Source organism: Larus michahellis, chromosome 10 (assembly GCF_964199755.1).
Source record: "Larus michahellis chromosome 10, bLarMic1.1, whole genome shotgun sequence".
NCBI lineage: Eukaryota > Metazoa > Chordata > Aves > Charadriiformes > Laridae > Larus > Larus michahellis.
In genome coordinates, this window is record NC_133905.1 from 5,716,062 (window position 1) to 5,735,508 (window position 19,447).

General features: G+C 43.3%; 1 protein-coding gene across 2 annotated transcripts in view; it reads left to right on the forward strand.

Moving 5' to 3' along the window:
- SETD5 (SET domain containing 5) overlaps positions 1 to 19,447 on the forward strand; it is a 67,431-nt gene that overhangs the window by 29,541 nt on the left and 18,443 nt on the right. The window contains exons 3-16 of one of the 2 annotated variants that reach the window (XM_074602298.1): positions 1,038 to 1,143; positions 2,017 to 2,228; positions 2,550 to 2,608; positions 2,995 to 3,182; positions 4,160 to 4,198; positions 5,757 to 5,999; positions 10,956 to 11,104; positions 11,424 to 11,541; positions 11,968 to 12,077; positions 12,363 to 12,609; positions 12,814 to 12,894; positions 16,063 to 16,326; positions 17,199 to 17,519; positions 19,141 to 19,383. In XM_074602298.1, coding sequence (XP_074458399.1) covers positions 1,038 to 1,143; positions 2,017 to 2,228; positions 2,550 to 2,608; positions 2,995 to 3,182; positions 4,160 to 4,198; positions 5,757 to 5,999; positions 10,956 to 11,104; positions 11,424 to 11,541; positions 11,968 to 12,077; positions 12,363 to 12,609; positions 12,814 to 12,894; positions 16,063 to 16,326; positions 17,199 to 17,519; positions 19,141 to 19,383 — 2,380 coding nt within the window. Of the gene's footprint in view, positions 1 to 1,037; positions 1,144 to 2,016; positions 2,229 to 2,549; positions 2,609 to 2,994; positions 3,183 to 4,159; positions 4,199 to 5,756; positions 6,000 to 10,955; positions 11,105 to 11,423; positions 11,542 to 11,967; positions 12,078 to 12,359; positions 12,610 to 12,813; positions 12,895 to 16,062; positions 16,327 to 17,198; positions 17,520 to 19,140; positions 19,384 to 19,447 lie in introns of both variants that reach the window. The other variant, XM_074602297.1, reaches the window with a different exon arrangement.

A 19,447-nucleotide genomic window follows, 5' to 3' on the forward strand; every position in this document is an offset into this window, starting at 1 on the left:
TCACCAGAGCGGCAGCGGTCCAAGGTAAAGTTTTCCTTTCCTGTATTTTTCGCTCCTGCTTGCTCAGCTCCCTGCTAAAATTCTGAAGAAGATTTCAGCTGCAGACATGATTGAGTAATATTCTGCTGTATTCTGATATGGACCCTACTTCTAATCTGTACAGAGGTTAGCTGACTTGTATCTCCTGCTTGTATCAGCCAGTGTGATTCCTTGCTGGTGTTCTGTCTGTAGTCTCATTATCTAATGCTCCCTGCATTGAATTGCAGCTGTCCCTTCCCTGAGCAGGGTTTCTGCAGCTTTTTGCTAAGGGGATATACCTTTCATTTTTAGCTGCTTTTTTTCACCACCGTGTGGTGGAAGAGTGCATTGTACCTCAGCAGCAAATTTCCTGTTCAGCACACCGCACACCATGTTGCTGCATCGACAGCACAGGGTGAATCTGATTTGTGGCTGCTGGCTGTCCAGGTCGTGAATTTTCTTGCCTCTTTGTAGCAGGAATCTCCGACTCCTGGTCATTGCTATCAGAATAGCTGCAGGTTTCACGCAGACTTTGTCGCAGGATGTTGGACTTGGCTAACAGTATCTGAGGGGGAGAGAAGCAAGCACAGATGCAGGAAAGCTGCTTAGCTGCTATTTGAAATAAGCTGTTGCAGAGATAACATGGCAGTACTGTTCAGTGGCTTTGAGATTAGGCTGGCTGAGTTCAGATGTGAATGCTGAACTAGACCCAACTTCCTCAACTGTAAGGAAACCGAGCTTCTTACATGCTAATTATCTTTTTAACTTCCCAGATTGAGACACAGTTTAATGATTTATCCAGGGTGGCCCTTACTCAGTTGCCTCCCTGTGTTGAAAGCAGGTTCATCCTGTACAACTTCTGCACACATGATGCCCAGTGAAGCGCATATTAAGACCTCAATTTCATGAAGTTTCTTCATTTTGAGCTCATGTGTTGAATAGAAAAGAGCAGTGAAATACTGGCACTAAAAAAAAAATGATGTTATATTGATGGGTTTTACTTCTGGCCCTTTCTGCAGCCCAGAGTCTGTGGAAGCTAGTCCAGCTGTCAGTGAGAAGAATGTGTACTCCAGCCACGGCTATGGGGCCACCCAGAAACACAGCTATCGCGGGCTGCCTTACGCAGTGAGTACTCTCTCTGCAGTGAATCAGCTCTTTACTGTCTACTTTACTCTTTTCTCCTTGTTCCATAGTTCTTTGCCTGGTAAGCCTTAGGAGTTTTGGCTTATTTATTAGGGAACACTGAGTTACAGCTGAGTTCTGCCGTACATTTTGCATTTGTGTGTTTATTGTTTGTGAAGTCTTGCATACTCTATAGCAAGTTTTATTAGTGTTCTAGGTGATAGATTTTTAACTGAATGAAGTATATGAATGAAGTATGAATATATAATATTTTTCTGGTGGTAATTTTATGCCCCATTTGGTTTATTGTGCACTATTTGTACTTGTTTCAACTGCGCAGGTTTTCATATTGGTAACTTATGACTATGAGAAACAAAGAACAGTCAGGAAGAGTGGGAGCGTGGCTTGAAACTATGGGATGAACAGGATGTCATAGAATCATTGAGGTTGGAAGGGGACCTCTTGAGATTGTGTACTCCAGCCCCCCTGCTCAAGCTGACTCTGCTTGAGCAGGTAGCTCAGAACTGTGTCTAGTTGGGTTTTGAATATCTCAACAGACGGAAACTCCACAACGTCTCTGGGCAACCAGTTCCAGTGTTTGACCACTGATGTCATCTCAGGTTATTAGCAGCACAACAGCTAATGTTGAAATAGCCTAGTTGTTCTCATAGGTTTTAAATTATAATTCATTGGTGCAGAAGAAAATAATTTACAGCTTTCAGAGCTATTGCTTTACCTTCTTGGTAGATTGAGGAATTCAGACTACTGTTTTACACCAGTTGTTAAATAATAACCTGGGAACTGTGGATTTGGGACTTCAGTTTCTAGGCATCATATCTTCATGTTAAAAGTAGTACTGCAAATACTCGTTTTCAGGATCATAATTATGGAGCCCCTCCTCCTCCAACGCCGCCAGCCTCTCCTCCTGTTCAGACCATTATACCTCGTGCAGAACTGAACGGCCTGCACTCGCCTGATGAGGAGAACTCCGGGGACAGTGAGAGCTCCTCAGAAGGAGAATCAATTCCCACTTGGTGCCACTGCAGTGTCTCCCAAGATGGTTTCCTCCTCAAGTGTGAAAAGTGCAGGTAAGCTTTGGTGCAGTGCAGATCTGGACTGCTCCTCATGTTGACTTCTCATACCAAACCGTGTCACGTTCGGGCTGTGGGACAGACTTCCTTTTGCTAACTGGAGCGTTCTTTCCAGTGCTTTACCCTAGTATTGACCCTCCTCCTTTGCGTTGTCAGCCTGACAAGTGTTGGTGGCACCAGGAGTGGAGATGAGGATGTTAAATCGATGTTCTTATCATCCTGGGCCCCACTGAGGGCACGCATCTTGTGACATCCTGTTGAATTTCAAGTGACTTTACTCCTACAAACCAGCTTCAATTGTGCATTCTCCTTTGGCAGAGGAATGAGCAGGGGGAAGGTGATCAGACTCCGCCGCCGGAAGCAGGACAACGTGTCAGGTGAGCTTGAGGCTGTAATTCTGATAATGGTGACTTTTGCTTTTCTTCTACAAGACCTTTGTCTCTTGGCTGCTGTAGTCATCTAACTGTGATCAGTGCCAGCTAATGTTCTTTGCCTCCCAACCACTGGGATTTTCTCCTCTCCTTCTGCCTCACCTCAGTTAGCTCTTGGGAAAATGAGATTATCTTGTGAATGGAAAAGGAAAATGTTCATCAGTGCCATTCTGTGAGAAGTCTGGGAGAACTGTTCCCAGTTTGGGTGGGAAAACTGAGGTGGTATGGTTTTCTCAGGGAAGAAGCTATGCAGGGTCATCAAGTTATCTTGATGAAAACGGACATAAGGGTTCTTTCTTAAAATGTTGCTAATGAAGCACTCCTCCCTATAGGTGGGGACAGCAGTGCAACTGAGAGCTGGGATGAAGAACTATCTCCCTCTACAGTGCTGTACACAGCTACCCAGCACACCCCCACAAGCATCACGCTGACTGTCAACCGCGTCCGTAGAAGCAAACCTAAGAAGAGGAAGAGGAGTACAGAAAAAGCTCGCACTGCTCCAAAGGCCAAAAAGATCAAGGTATGTGGAATGAGATGAGGCAAGAAACTTTTGTCCTGTAAGGAATTGCTCTTTCTCATGTAATAATGTGACGCCTTGTATTTGTGACCTGCTAGAGTACGTGGCTGTTTGTTTAAAAATTACCTTACTGAAACTCCACCCTTATTTCCCAATGCTCTCCATTCATGCTCAGAGCTTGGACTCATATATTTTTCCTTCTGCTCCATTAGGATTTGGGGAAATAGCTTTTGGAGTCTGTTTGTTTGTGGCAAAGGGGCAGTCTGTGAGTGGAATGAGAAATGAAGGGAGCATGGCATTTCTTAGCGGGCTGTGTTAAGGAATCTGGGCTGCAGAGCTTCTTGGTGCTGTTCTTCAGGGACAGAGGTAGTGCCTGTTTGGAAAACTATGTAGGTAATGATGAACATTTGTTAAGGGATGACTTTACTGTCTTGTTTGCAAGGGTTTGGGGGCTGAAATAATTTTGGGTTGCTTATATTGGAATGCAAGTGTGTGAGCAGCTGGTTCTTTCCCATCATCTGCCAGCTTTACTATGGTTTTCCTGAGGTTAGGTTTCCCTTGAAGTTCTTCTGGTAGGCACTGATTAAAAACAAGGCTGAGAGCAGGAGCCGTGTGAGGGTTTTTGTTGTGAACCAGCTTGATTCTGTTGCTGGCCCTTTCTTCTGTCAGAGCAAGTGGGGTTAGTCAGGACAGTTTTCGTTTTGATCTTGAGATTTTTACTAAATATGATGTGGGCCTTTTTAGTTCAGAAATCCTGACCATCAAGCTTTTCAGCAGTTTCCACTGGATTTGCATTGTGGAGTCTTCTTGTTCAAGTCCATTGCTTCTTGCGTAGGTCTTCCTGTAATTCTTGTTGTCTTTTGTTAACGGTTGGTCTGCTGGAGTAAGATCTAGTGTGGTTCTGGGATGCTAATTCTGAGGAAAGGTTATATAATACTTTTTGGTTTTTCTCTCTCTTTCTCTCCTTGTTCGGGGAACAGGCATTTCGAGAGGGATCACGGAAGTCTCTGAGGATGAAGGTGAGTGGAATTGAGAAGCTTCTGTGATGGTGGTGGGTTTTTCTTCCCCCCTGTAGCTTTGTGCCTCTCTTGGTTTGCCTGGGGAATTTCTGATTGTGGGACCAGCCTCAGAATAATCGCAAGCTTTACCACGCACTGCAAGTAGGCCTGTTCGAAAGGGTAATACAGGAATTGCACCTTGAACCTTGCTTTTGCTTTAGATAGCTCATCGCTTTCTGTGAGCTAATGTCATCCAGTTCCAAGAGATATGACTGATTCATGACACCTGGGAGTGGGGTGTTTGATGTAAGGAATGTAGAACTGGTTGTGGCCACTTCGGTGAGGTCAGTTATCATTTGATTACATCAAAGGTATTTTAAGCTTGGGCATCAAAGTAGCACACAAGTTTAATGTTGGGTGTCCCTAGCAGTGTTGCCTTGTTTCTCTCAGCACCCTCTTAACTAGGGATGGATGGGACAATATAGTTATCTCTGACTTCATGAAATACTGGTAGGTGTGGCTGTCTGATACAAAGCTTATTTGACAAAAAAAATAGGCTTGCGCTTAGGGCTAAACATGATCCTAGAAACACAAGAGGTGCCTTGAAGCTCACTCGGTTCCACCTGACCCCAGTACTGTAGCTGACTGGCTCCTAGCAGGTGGCTCAGAGGAAACAAGACAATCCTGTGGTGTGTCTGTCTGTATGCACCTATCTCCATAGTATGCAAGTGCCTTGAGAGGGTAAAAATGCATTAAAACTCTTAATGCTTTTAATATATATAATGAAAAAAACGATTGTTCTTCAGTGGTCCTTGTCACTAATACCTCAGTGTCACATGCGTGTCAGTCCCTTATGAAGCCAGTTAAGTTACTGACCTCTGGAATATAATTTGTTGAATTACTTCAACTGTTGTCAAGTAATGAATGAAGCTTAATTATATTTTTTTTCTACCAGCTTCTTTTTTTCCCTCCAAGATGGTATAAATGAATTACCCGATTTTGCCCTCTCCTCTTTACACTGCTTAGGACTTGCAGTTTTAACCCTCTGGGTGTTAGCTTATGCTTTACTTTCAGTTTCTTCAAACCTTTGTGACCATTTAGCTAGAGGGTTCAGAAGTATTTTGGGATCAGTCAGTGCAAAGATTGAGATACAATCAGCATCATCTAGCGTTATGTTGGACATGAGTGGGTTGACTGTAAGACAAGCCTATGTGAGATTTATTTGCCTTCGTGTGTTCTGTTCCTTTGCTTTTTTTAATCTACTTAATTATTTTTCCAAAGTGACTTAAAAAGAACTTTTTCTGGCCATGTACTGGCTTAATTTTCTTGTATGTAACAGTGCCGAGTACCAGCTCTCAAGAGGTCTTAGTCCTGCACAGAGTTGTCCGTAGATTCCTAAGTGGCACTGTTGTACAATGTTTTGGAGCATGTAGGGTCTGAAAAAAGTGTTCTCATAACCGACGCTTTCTTAGATTGGAATAGATTTGTCTTTTTTTGTAGCATATTCATACGCTCAGAGCACTGTGGGTAGGTTTTTCCTGTTGTGCGGCAGCCATTCACCCTTTGCTGTTTGGTGCAGAATTCCCCTTCTGAAGCGCATGCCTTGGATGAAAACACAGCTGAAGGGTGGGAGAATCGAATACGGCTCTGGACAGATCAGTACGAAGAAGCTTTTACTAACCAATACAGCGCTGATGTACAGAACTTGTTGGAGCGTCATCTGAACTCTAATAAAGAATATGTGGGCAAAACTGCTATGCTAGACACAATCAACAAAACGGAGTTGGCCTGCAATAATACTGTTATCGGATCCCAGATGCAGGTAAGAACCATTATGACAGAAGTGTGGGGTAGGTCAGGTCCGCTGGTTTTTAGGCATAAGGTGTGGGCATGGGTGAAAAATACCATAGCTGGTCATGTCATTTCAGACCGATGGGCATAGATGTGATGTAAAAGGGAACAGAAGAGATGCCAGTACCAAGACAGATTCGGAAACAATCGCATTCAACCAAATCAGTGTTGCTAAGTTGGGAATATTTTGTACAGTTCTGTGATATGGTTCACAGGTATTTTACCATAAATACTTTTGGTCGCTGAATGGCTTGAGGCAGAACCAGATCTACCACTTGCTGGAGATAGAAATTTCCTGCTTTCCAGCTGGGTTTTCCAGTCCTTTTTTTTTCCTTTTTTTTTTTTTTTTCTGGCTCATGCTGTGTGGAAAACTATTTTAAAGAATCTTTCAACATTATTTCAGTGTTTTGAATGACTCTTTGGACTCTGGTAACTTTCAAATACTGCACAACTGAAATTGATTTTAGGGAGCTGTCTCCCAGTAACTTTTCTCTTTTGAGATGTGCGATGATTGGTGTCTTGCCAGCTTTATGGAGTGCATGCAGACAAGGAGAAACAGGAAAAGAATGTGTTTGTGTGGTGTGTGTCCTCCCTACTACTCTTCTCAGCTGATGTTTCGTCTGGTCCGTGTTTCATTGAACAGAGAGCAGCATTCCCACTCATTTCAGGCTTTGTGGGGCTTCCTTGTCCAGGAGAATGGAGATAGGTGCAACTGAAAAGGATGGGCTCCAAAACAGATGTGGGGCACCTCTTCTGTAGAAGGGGAGCAGAGTCAGAAACCTGAATATCAGGTATATGTTTGTGCTTGAATCATTCTTGTTTATATCAGCTGACTCACCACTCTGTGAAGTTCACGTGCTCCCTCTCACCTTTCCCTCTGCTTTCATGTAGGTGAAGCACATCAGGCAGAGCACAGATATTGCCAGTAAGGGAGAGTGCAGAAAGAGGACTTTGGACCCAACTTCCTTCCACTCTTGCCTCTAGTCCTGCAATAATAAGACTTCTGTGGGGGTTGGGGAGAAACACTTCTACTTGGCTATGTGAGTAGCCTTCCTAAAGAGAGCAACTGAGGAAATACAGGAAAGAAAAAGTTCTGCTTCTCTAGAAATCTTAATATTTTCCAAGTCTAAATGTAAACTCTTCTGTCTCCTTCATATAAGTTTGAGGAAAAGTCCTGAACTAAGTAATAAAACATATGCTGTTTCTTTTTCTTTCTCACCTTCATAGAGTACAGCAGGAGTACATGGTTATGAAAGATATACATATATGTGCTTGTTCTTGTCGTGCTCTCTTGCCCTCTCCCTTCCTGTACAGACATAGGTTTTCCCACAGGGAAAAGTGGCCAGCATTCCAAATCGGAAGACTGCAAATGTGATATATCCCAAAGAAACAAAAAGATAGAAAGTTGCAAAACTTCATAGGGAGCTGCAGTTACTCTAAACAAGCTGTAGGTAGGTACCTATCGTTGTGCATGTTGGGAAAGTATAAAGGGACTTTAGTGACTTTGTAGTTCCTCTTGGATACTGAGGAAAGACCAGGTGGGCTGTCCCAGGCTGCTGCTTGTCAACCCTTACGTCATCCTTGTTTTCTCTGCGTAGCAGATGGCGGCGGAGTGTTGTGAGGAGGAATAGCCTGCACAGGTGTGGAGTGCGTGATCTCTCGTCCTGAACTTTCTATTTTTGTTCCACTCATTTGTCTCGTCTTGGTTAGGCAAACTGAGAAGGCTTCTTGGTTTGCATCAGTTCTCTTTTAACTAGATATCATCACTGGATGTAAAAATAGCTTTTCTGGCAGATAAGGAAATAGGTACTTTGAGCTAGAAAAAAAAATTAGGGAGGTCGTGTCAATATGCGGATAGCAGCTGTGTGTAGAAGACGGGTATCGCAACTGCTCTATTTGGCCATGAAGAATCTGGATAGAGGAGAAAGGAATAAAAATAACATGTTTTACATGCCCTGCATACTCTCACAGTTGAGAGAATTGTTTGACTTGGGTAAACAATGATGCAAGTGTATACTTTAAAAAAAAATAAAAAAGAAGAGAGAAAGACAAAGAAAGCGTGACCTAACAGCTTCCCCAAGCCAGGAGGAGTAGGGAAGAATGGGTTTGGAGTTATACATGCAGGATATGGGATTTTGCTCATTGGAATGTTTTGGATAAAACAATTCTCAACTGCCCTAATGATGCAAAGGGAAACTCGTGAAAATATGAAGCTGTTTAGTGTCGTGAATAAAATCATCTTAGTGCTGGCTGCTGCCAGATGCTTGACGGACTGAAAGCTGTGAATCACTTTTCTGCCTGCTGGTTGCCAAACCAAACCCAGGGTCAGTATTTGCCCTTTGTTGCCTCTGATAATTGCTGACTTGAGCTCAAACCCCTGATTGATTTCACATTCTGAAGTGAAGAGCAAAAGGGCCTTTATAAAATAAAGCCGCTGAGTATTATGCAGATGTTGCTCTGCAAACATACCGGAACAGTTTTGTCTGATGAGCAGTCAGCAATCCCTAGCCTATGACATGAATAAAATCATTTGTTCTTTTCACACATGAAAGCATGGCAGCTAATCCTCTTCATATTTCTAAATTCAGAGAATGAAAACAAGCTGAGCTGGGGTCTTATCAGAAAAGCTATGAGATCATTCCTGTTTAACCAAACTCCAATAATTGTTAAGTTTTACAGATGCAGAGCTTCTCTTTCCTTTCATGGGCTCTCTTCTCCCCCCACCCCACCTTATCCCACCTGTGTACCCCAAGCTGTTTTCCAGCATGAGGTGAACAGTAATACAACTCAGTCATGGGCCAAAGGTGAGAGTGAAGGCTACCAGACATGGACTCCCATCTCTGAAAGATACTAAGATAATTTGATAGAGTAATAGAATAACTTAGGTTGGGAGGAACCACTGAAGGTGGTCTGGTCCAACCCTCCTGCGTAGGGCCAGCTTAGATGAGAAACCGATTATAACCACAAACAAGTGGTAGTATAGAAACAAAATTATTCAACTGGAGACACGCTTGTGTCTCAGACCTAATTTACCTACTAACTTCAGACACTTTCTCCTTATCTCCTTTTGTCATGCACTGACAAATCTAGTCCCATTTATTTATTCTCTGTTGCCACAGTTGGATAGTACAAAGTGTATCCAATGTTTTTAAAATAATTCAGTCGCTATTCTCAGCAATGTAAACAGTCTTATCCTACAGTTCACTTGTGTCGTGGGTTTGTTGATCAGAAATTGTGGGCATCAGTGTGGCTTCTTAATCTGGAAATAACATGTTTCTTTTATGCCAGTTCAGTAGACTTGGGGAATCCTCTGTGAGCTTCTGTCAGGACCTGAGATAAGAAGAGATGAACGACGCCCTGCAAGGCTTTTCTGTCTTCAATACATGCATGCAGGTTTTTCCAATTGCTGGCAGATACAGTGGTATGAAAAAGAGATATACAACATAGGCAAGTTATATCTCTAAGAGGAGGTCTGGAATAGCAAGACCATCACTCCCATCTGCATAGGTTTCAAATGAATATCTTTATAACGCTGTCTTTATCCTGGACCTGAGTAAGAGAAGTCAATAAATAGATCTTTCTTTACTGGGTGATCCAAGATCTGCAGTATAATGTCATATTAAAACAATGGAAGTCATCTTCTTCCCAAAGAGGTTTAATTCGGAGCGCATACAAGATTGCTACCAAAAAAAATGAATATGTCTGTCGTTCAGTACTTTCATATGGTCAGTACGGAGGGTTTCACTTGGTTCCCAGTGCTGCCTTAAGGCATTAACTTTATTTCCACAAGGTTAGAACATCATACCTTCTGTCATTGTCCAGACTGACCCCCTTCTTAAGCTAATGTGGTTTTTATCCATTTGAGCAGACTGCTCAGTAGCTGTTTCTAACAAGAGAGTTTTATCAGTAGAAGTTGGGAGCTTGCTTTTAATAAAATCTTGTGATTTACTTCTGATTTAGATAGATGACTGTCATTACTACTGAAGTAAGAACACTTATGCCTCAGTTCACTCCGGAAAAGTATTAAAACTGGGTCCTTATGAGCGGTGAATAGCATGCTTAGGAAAGAGCAGGCACAGCTCTTGTGGTGAGGCAGCCAGCCGTCTTCACACGATTTTTACTTGCAGAGAAGTTCAATCTGTTAAGCAAGAGAAGTACTTTGTTTTTATGGAAGAAGTCTTTCCTGTGCACTAGTACTTATAATATCCCTTCCGTTATTCCATAAAATGTGTTTTATTTGGATGTCTGTGCTTAAAGAATGTTGTGGTTTCATACTGTCAAGACACATTGTTGTGAAAATCCATTGTAATAGAACTGTAGACTTTAACATATAAAGAAGATTCAGCAACCTGTCACTGCTTAGTGAAAAATGTGTTTCTTCGTGTTAAAAAAACCCCACAAACCAAACCAACATCTATAGCACTAGTTGAGCAGGCAGATGGAAGAGGAGTTTCTGGGTGGGTATAGAAATTGCCAGCTTAAGTCTTTGGCCTGTTAGCTAGAATTTCCCATCCTCTGCAGAAGGAAAAGCTTGTGGTTTTTTCCTCTGAATATGTGACAACCCACAATTTAGGGAAGATTTGAGTTATTCAGGCTGTGACAGTGGCCGTAATTGCAGAGCAGTTCCCTGTTAGCAGCAACTGACAGGTCTGGTTATGCCTCCTAGCTGCAAGACTGAAATACTTGGTCTGATATATTTGTGAGACTTGCTGTTGAAAGAAAGGAATAAATACTCTTTGCTTTTGATAAATATTATCAAGGTCATTAGTCGTTACTAAACTGTTACAGAATAAACAATGTATTCACCTGGCAGAGTTTCTGTGTGTTGCTACTAGAGTAATTTTTCTTTTCATATATATAAAATATTCTTCATGAGTTAGAGGCCTTTGCTTTAAATTCTCGTGTTTTGCTCTGGTTTTTGTTACAGCTGCAGCTGGGAAGGGTGACTCGGGTTCAGAAGCACCGGAAGATCCTGAGGGCAGCAAGAGACTTGGCCCTAGATACCCTCATAATTGAGTATCGAGGAAAGGTTATGTTACGACAGCAATTCGAGGTCAATGGGCATTTCTTCAAAAAGTAAGAGTACTATGAAGTGATTAATATGAGAGCATCATGGCACGGAGAGACTAGTGTCTCTGTGGGGGCCTCTACAGGGCCCTTGTCAGCTGTGCCATCCATAGAAACGTGAAATTAAATATACAGCCTCAGCTTGATGCTCCGCTTATGGACCAAAACCCTCTGAAGTAGATCTGTTTAACTGTGATGATGGAAGCGCTTAAGTGTCCAGAGCAATAGCGCTGATGGAAGCACTGCTTCCAGTGACGTGAGGGACACCTGTTATAAGAGCCATGGGAATTGGGTATTTTGGGATTGAGACATTCTGTTACTTCTCCAGGCCATATCCCTTTGTGCTGTTCTACTCCAAGTTCAATGGCGTTGAAATGTGTGTTGATGCCCGCACCTTTGGTAATGATGCCAGGTTCATCAGGCGTTCCTGCACTCCAAATGCAGAGGTAAATTCTCTCTTCACCATCACTGCAATATGTTTTACTTAGGCCTAGTGCATTCCCTTCTTAGGACTATTCAGACTTAAAGTGCAGTAAATGGGGTAAATTGTCTGCATCTCTTGCTTGTTTGATGGTGTATACTTGGAAGATGAGAAAGTTTGGGAACATGAGGGTATTCTTTGGGAAGAAAAGGTGTCTTTTATGGCTTGCTTTTGGCTGCAGAATGATAGTTAGGGTAAGCAGGTGGTAGTAAGTGTAAGTGGAAAAGCACAGGATGAGACAAGAGCAGTGAAGCAGGCTTTTCCCTATGGAGAATTTAGGCTAATTATTCATGGAATAGATAAGAGGTACTTTGCAGAAGGAGGCTTCCCTCTTGGAATTAAGAAGTGCAACTTGTGGAGATGTTAGTTTCTCTCTGCTTTGTTTAACAAGGTTCGTCATGTGATTGCTGATGGGATGATCCACCTGTGTATCTATGCTGTTGCCACCATTGCCAAGGACACAGAGGTTACCATCGCCTTTGACTATGAGTACAACATCTGGTGAGTCCTTCACCTCGCCCAGGAGCTCTCCACTGCCCTCCTGGACTGGACATCTTCCTCCAGCCCTTTCCTCGCATTCTACATTTTGCTCCGTTTTCTACTGAATTGCATTTTCCGGCTATTCTGTCCAGTTCTGCTGGCATATTCTCCAATAGAGGCCATAAGGTAGCCTGCTGTCCTTGCTTTGGCACGTGGTGAGATGTTTAGTAGGAGATGCATTGAATGTCTCTGTACAAGGGTTGAGAAATGAAGAGTGACACGAATTATGTTTGTGTTTTGGAGCAGCAACTATAAAGTGGACTGTGCGTGTCACAAGGGGAACCGGAATTGCCCTGTGCAGAAACGTAGCCCAAATGCTGCAGAACACCTACCTCCACCTGTTTTAGGCACACTGATTGGGGCAGAAACACGCCGGCGAAAAGCCCGTCGAAAGGAACTAGAAATGGAACAGCAGGGCATTGCATCGGATGAGAACAGCAGTCAACAAACAGAGGAAGTTCCCGAGGGACCTGCAGCGGTCAGTGACAATGAGGTAAAACCCTTGACACTTTGTTAAATATATTTTTATCGTTCTGTGGTGTGGAATCTGATCTAATACGGTACTGGGATCTTCAGAACAGAAAGTGCAGGAGGCCTTTTTTAAACCTTTTGCACCTTAGATTACCATGGGAATCTTGGTAACTTTAAAACAGCACCGGATTTTGTTTGACAAACTAAGTCTGGGCTTCTCTCTCAGGTGGCAGAGAAGGAGGAGAAACAAGAAGGGGAGAAAGAGGAGCCTGTAGATGAGCAGGGAGCCTTGGTGCACAACCGACGGGCAAGTACCTTTCTCAGTCCACGTGTCATCCCCCTTAGGATTTCCTTCACAGAATCATGGAATTTTTCAGAGTTGGAAGGGACCTCTAGAGATCATTTAGTCCAACTCCCCTGCTAAAGCAGGATTGCCCAGAGCACATCCCTCAGGACTGCATCCAGGCGGGTCTTGAAAGTCTCCAGAGAAGGGGACTCCACGACCTCCCTGGGCAGCCTGTTCCAGCGCTCTGTCACCCTCACCATAAAGAAGTTTTTTCTCATATTTGATCGTAACTTCCTATGTTCCAGCTTGTGCCTGTTACCCCTCGTCCTGTCACTGGGAACCATTGAAAAGAGTCTGGCTCCATCCTCCTTCAGCCCACCCTTTAGATACTTGTAAACATTAATAAGGTCTCCCCTCAGCCTTCTCTTCTCCAGGCTAAAGAGTCCCAGCTCTCTCAGCCTTTCCTCATAAGGGAGGTGCTCCAACCCTTCCATCATCTTAGTTGCCCTACGCTGGACTCTCTCCAGTAGTTCCCTGTCCCTCTTGAACTGGGGAGCCTGGAGCTGGACACAGTATTCCAGTTGTGGCCTCACCAGTGCAGAGTAGAGGGGGAGAATGACCTCCCTCGACCTACTGGCCACACTGTTCCCTATGCAGCCCAGAATTCCGTTGTCCTTCTTGGCAACAAGGGCACACTGCTGGCTCATGGATAATTTACTGTCTACCAAGACCCCCAGATCCTTTTCTTCAGAGCTGCTTTCCAGCAGGTCCACCCCTAACCTATACTGGTGCCTGATGTTCTTCCTCCCCAGGTGCAGGACGCTACCCTTGTCCTTGTTGAACCTCATTAGGTTCTTCTCTGCCCAGCTCTCCAGCCTGTCTAGGTCACGCTGGATGGCAGCACGGCCCTCTGGGGTGTCAGCCACCCCATCCAGTTTGGTATCATCAGCGAACTTGCTGAGCATACACTCTGTCCCCTCGTCCAGGTCATTGATGAATACGTTAAAAACAAAACAGTAACAACCAGGCTGACTCCACATCGCAGGATTTATGTTGATGTACTGTAGAAGGTACACAACAGGTTTGTTTCCTGGTTGCAAGGTTTAACTGGTACTTTCAGGGCTGTTCTGTAGTACGTAACATACCATTAACAAGACACTTGGCACCAGATTCAAAAAAAGGTAATTGTACCCTTTTTATATTCCTGCTGCCCTTCCTTATTGCCAGTACAAGAATTTATGGACCCATACGATGAACCAGAACCTGATTCTTGTTAAAACTTGACCCGTTTTGCTGGGTTAAGATTGTTAATGTATATCCGTTCCCTCTGTGTGTTCATAAACATGTTGCCGTGTGGGAAAAGGGGAGGATCGAGTGGCCAAAGTTGATTGAGGGGTAGACCACCAACAGCACTATCAGCACAAATCAACAAAATTTGTTATGTTCTTTATTAGGAAATCCCTTTGTGCTCCCAAATTGTTGTTTTAGTCTTCTTGATCAAAATATTTCTTAGTGCTCGTGGATCTTTGATAACACAGTCCCTTCTTGGCCCTCTTCTGTGCTGAGTAGAGCAGTTGGGTTGTTTGGGTTTTTTTTATTGTGCTTCTTATGGCACCTGGGATTGCTTCCTGGATTAGAATGTTTTATGCATGTCAGTGGAGGTGTTTTGTCTCTAGTTAAGTCATTAATTGCTTTGTTTTGTTTTGTCAATTTGTCAGTTCCCCCCTACCCAAAAAAAAAAACCAACCCCAAAACCAAAAAACAACCAACCAACCAGAAACCCAAGGAAGAAAAAGTGCTTCATCCTTCCTGCTAGGCAACAAATTTATTGGAGCTTGGAGTTCCCTGTTTTTCCTTTGTTCACCAAATACCCTAATCACCCTTCTTTCTCTAATCGGAGATAGGGATCTTCCGTGTGTAAATTTCCTGAGAATGCTTTAAATGTGGAGATGGTGCAGCAGATTGCAGAGCTGAGGGCCATCCAGCAGAGAGATCCTTGGATTATTTTATGGATTTTTTAGAACAGGCAAGATAAAGCAGTCAGTTTCTATTGAAATTTGAATAAGAGCAGTCACCCATCAGACTGGCCTTAAGATTGGAGGGAAGATTTCATTTTAATTCAAGGAAGCTGATCTTTTCCTGGGACAGTATAGTTCAAGAAGACAAAATGAAGTGTTTCCCATTGGCCTGTAAACCCTATTCCTGTGCATTACACCAGTTAATCTCCTTTAATGAGATTCAGTTTTCTATACTTGGCACCAGATAAATACCTTTATCTATAGTTTTCTCCGTCTCTATTTTTTTGTGTGTGTCTATTGAATATTTTTGAACGGAAAACTGTAAAGGCCAGGCTGCTGTGATTGAGTACTGCTGTGTGCTTCAAGATATTTTCTCCTCCATGACAAGTCTCAGAAGGCACTTGACCCCACTTCTTAAAATTCACTTGATTCAGCCTGCTTTTTGCCAGTCACTGCAGCATTATTGTACTGGACCTTTTTACATGCATAATTACCAATTATTTCTGACACAGCTAGGTGATAAGATTTCCTGTCCTTTCTGTCTACCTAATAAATGCCTTTGTTTTGCCTCTCTATTCTCTCCTGTTCTGTTTTTCTTATCCACTATGTAAGCTGCTCGAACAAAAGCTCTTATTTTTGAGCTGGGTCATCTCCTGACATCAGGGAAGGAATGAATCTGGATGATTTTAGTCAGTTTGTGTGGCGTGTTATACTTGCTGCAAATTACCAATTCACTTACTTCTGTAGCCTCTGGCTTCTGTTTGCTTCTAGTGTTTGGTCATTAGTGAGTAGCTCTATTTGTTTCCAAGTCTTCTCTTCACTCTATTTATTCTTTCTTACGGTTTTTAGTTCTTCATAATTATGCATTTCCTTGTGGCTATTTTATAAATATAACTCAGTAGTATCTAAGTGGTCCTATTTAAGAACAAAGTCTAGTTCTTCTAGTTACTCTATGAACACATGATTATGTTGTTGTTATTCTGGGAAATTTGCCATGTTGAAAAATGCAAATAACTGAAAAGAACTGCTTCTCTCTGTCCCCTTTCTGGCTCTTGTCATTGCTATTTGGCAGTTGTTTTCCTTCCTGTGCTGCATCCCATATCTGTTCTTGCCTCCTCCTCTTTACATGCATAATTTGCAGTGCTGACATAAATTTACTCTTCTGTTCTAGTCCCGGGAAGACAGGAAGGTAGAAGCCATCATGCACATGTTTGAAAACTTGGAAAAGAGAAAGAGGAGACGAGAGCAACCGTCAGACCGTAACAGCACTGATGCTGAAATCAACATCAATTCTGAAGCTCCTGAGCTGGAGGAAGTAAAAACAGAGACCCCTGAAACTGAAGATGCAAGTTCAGCACTAAGTGCTGCTGCTCCAAACGTTTCTAACAGCAACAGCAGTACTGGGGTGAACACACGACGGTCTTCACAAGTAGTGGTAAGACAAAGATAGGCCTGTTTAATAGCTTGTACCAAGCTTAGGTGCAACATATCTGATCATGAGATCGTTCAGGTTGGGAGGAACTTCCTGGGGTCTCTAATCCATTCTGTGTCGGGTGGGGACAGCTCTGAGGTCAGACCAGGTTGGCCAGGGTTTTACCCAGTCTTGTCTTGAATGCCTCCAAGGATGGAGATTGCACAGCCCCCCGGGAAACCTCTTCCAATTCATGACTGTACTCAATGGTAAAAAAATTTTGCCTTGTATCCGGTCTAAACCTCTCATTTCAGTGTATGTACATTGATGCACCACTGCATCTTCTTGGTGGCTTCGGTCTGGATGTAGGAAGACTGCTATTAGGTCTCCCTAAGTCTTGTCTTCTCTGGGCTGAACAAGCCCAGCTCCCTCACCGAGTGGACCCCTTCTGTACTGATGTGAGCTTAAGTTGAATGTGTAACTGCAGTGATTGAGGAATTCTTTTGCTTTTTCTTTGTTTTTATGGCCTGGTCTACTTTGGATGCCTGTGTTCCCATTATATGGCAGGGCCTAGATACTTGCCTGGAATCATACGTGTCAGCTCAGATCAGGAGTAAGAGCGGTTACCTTGAGACGAGTGGCAAGTTTCATACTTCTGCTTTCTTCCTTAAGACCAATGTTCTGGTTGACCCCTTTAAGAACACAGCAGACAAAATGATAACATGCCAGTCTTTTAGAAGGATCCCCAAAACCATCTTATGAGCCAATACAAACAGGGTCCATCCAGATTTTATGAGTCAGGTAGTGTCAATTAATAAATCTCAATCCTTGATCCTGTGTGCAGAGAAAAGGAATACTCTTAGAGGTGCTCGGACTAATGACAGTTTATATTGTAGGATGCTGTTCCTGAAAAAACAGTTACTAAGCCGGCTCCAGCAAAACCCTCCAGGCCTCGACCAAAAAGTCGCTTCTCTCGATACCGGACCAGTTCGGCACAAAGACTGAGGAGGCAGAAACAAGCCAGTTCCCAACAAGCTGAACTCGCACAGGCTGTCCCAGAGGAAGGAAGCGCTGCCAGCTTGGTAACCGCAACAGATGTCAGCAATGTAGAAGGTCCAGGGGAAGGCAGACAGTTGACGGGATCTGACCCAACTGCTATCCTGGCTGCAGGATCTCAGTCTAATCGAGCTGCAGTAAAGTACCCCAAAACTAAAAAGGTAAATATGATCAGGTGCTTAAGCTGGAGAGGGGGAAAAAGAGGTTTTGTGTGGCCTTTGGGGTAAAGTTGGCTCAGGGAAACAGTTCTTCAAAATAGTTGGAATTATGTGACTTTGTATTTACTATAGTATTTGTTCTGTAGTGGCTAAGAGCCCTCATCGTAGTTCAGAATCTGGCTGTGCAGCCCTGTACGCACAAAGATCAGAAAAAGAAATTAGCTGATCCTTACAGAAAGTCTACATTGACCTAAAGTACCAACAGGGTGGTACAAGTGCAACAGGAAGGGTCTCGCTTTTGGGTGCAGAAAGGAGTCTAGAAAGAGGCAAATTATGCAGCTTGTGGGGAGGTGGGGGGCAGGGGCAGGAAGAAACTGCTTCCAGTTTGAACAGCCCTGGGAGAGAAGGAGTGAAGCAGCTTGGCAACATAAAGAATTGGGTGATGGAGCCTGAGTGAGGGAAGCAAAAAGCAGATGTTTCAGTACTGGTGTGGAAGGCAATGAGAGGCATGGGAGACGGCTGGCAAAGGCCATAAGGAAAACAAGCTGTTTGTATTGTTCCTGCAGGGAAACAAGGTACTAATAGAAAGATGGGGGGAGAGCTGGCGTGTGCACAGTAAGCTAGCAAAAGCTTTTGGCGGCACCATGCAAGAGTGGTCGTTACAACTCTGATGGGCTAGCTGGCATTTAAAAACTAGGTGCTGATAGTTTGGGAAAGAGCACTAGATTTTGAGCCCAAAAGAAAGGATTTTTATTAGAAAAGTTTGGATGCATATGATCTCATTAAGTTTTCTGCGTATTCCCAGTGTTTTAGGAGCAAGGACAAAAAGACTGTCAAGCAAGAAAGTTACCTTAAATCAAGCAGCATAGAGGTGTAGTGAGACCTGCTTAAAAAAAACAGCCAACAAAACCATCTTGAAATACCCAGGGTGTTGCATCTTGTGAAGGATAGTAAAACAAAGGCTCTCCCGTGCATACCAGCAAGAGAATGAAGAGAGAAAAGTGGAGTCATTATGTAGTAAAGATTACTTAGAATTTAAAAATTAATGTAGAATGGAATAAAAATGTGTTTGCTGTGGGAATCAGTGACAGTATCTTTTTGGGCCGGGGTGTGATGGCAGGCTGGAGGGTATTTGTTTAGGACAAAGCAGAAGATATTAGCTTTCAATTTAGAGTTAAAAACCAAGAGGGAACGTGAGTGCAGACTATAATGTACGAGCTGGGAGAAACTTTTAAGGGAAAGGAGGGAAAATTGCAGAATCTGTCAGGCAGCTGCCTCATACTGGGCATAAATTAGTCATTAATACATTTCGGTTTGTAGCTAGAAACTAGTTTTGAACAAAGTGATCAAGTTTGGGGAGACCTTCTAATAAGATTAATGGAGCCTAAAATCAACCTAAAATTGAGCTGCTTCTGTAAAACTGGATTACCTGTTATCGTACCTGCAACAGATGAGAATTGGGTTTGATGCAGGAAGTCCTGGCTCTGTTCCTTCCTCTTGAGGAGGAGGGAGGTTTTAGCATGTGGGCTGACCTGAGCGTCGCTTCCCCCCTATGCCTCTGTGCTATATTGCCTTTCCTCGTCACCTCTGCTAGTTGTATTGACATGTGTGTTTTCTCCTTCAGTATCTTGTTACCGAGTGGCTGAATGACAAGGCAGAAAAGCAGGAGTGCCCTATTGAATGCCCTCTCCGCATTACTACAGACCCAACAGTTTTGGCAACTACCCTAAATATGTTGCCCGGTCTCATCCACTCCCCGCTAATTTGTACCACACCTAAACACTACATTCGTTTTGGTTCACCTTTCAACCCTGAGAGGCGTCGAAGGCCCTTTCTGTTGGATGGAATATACAGCTCCTGTAAAAAGGTATGTTTGCTCATGTCTTACCTTCGGGGGCTATATACTCATCAAACTCTTACCGGCACCCTTG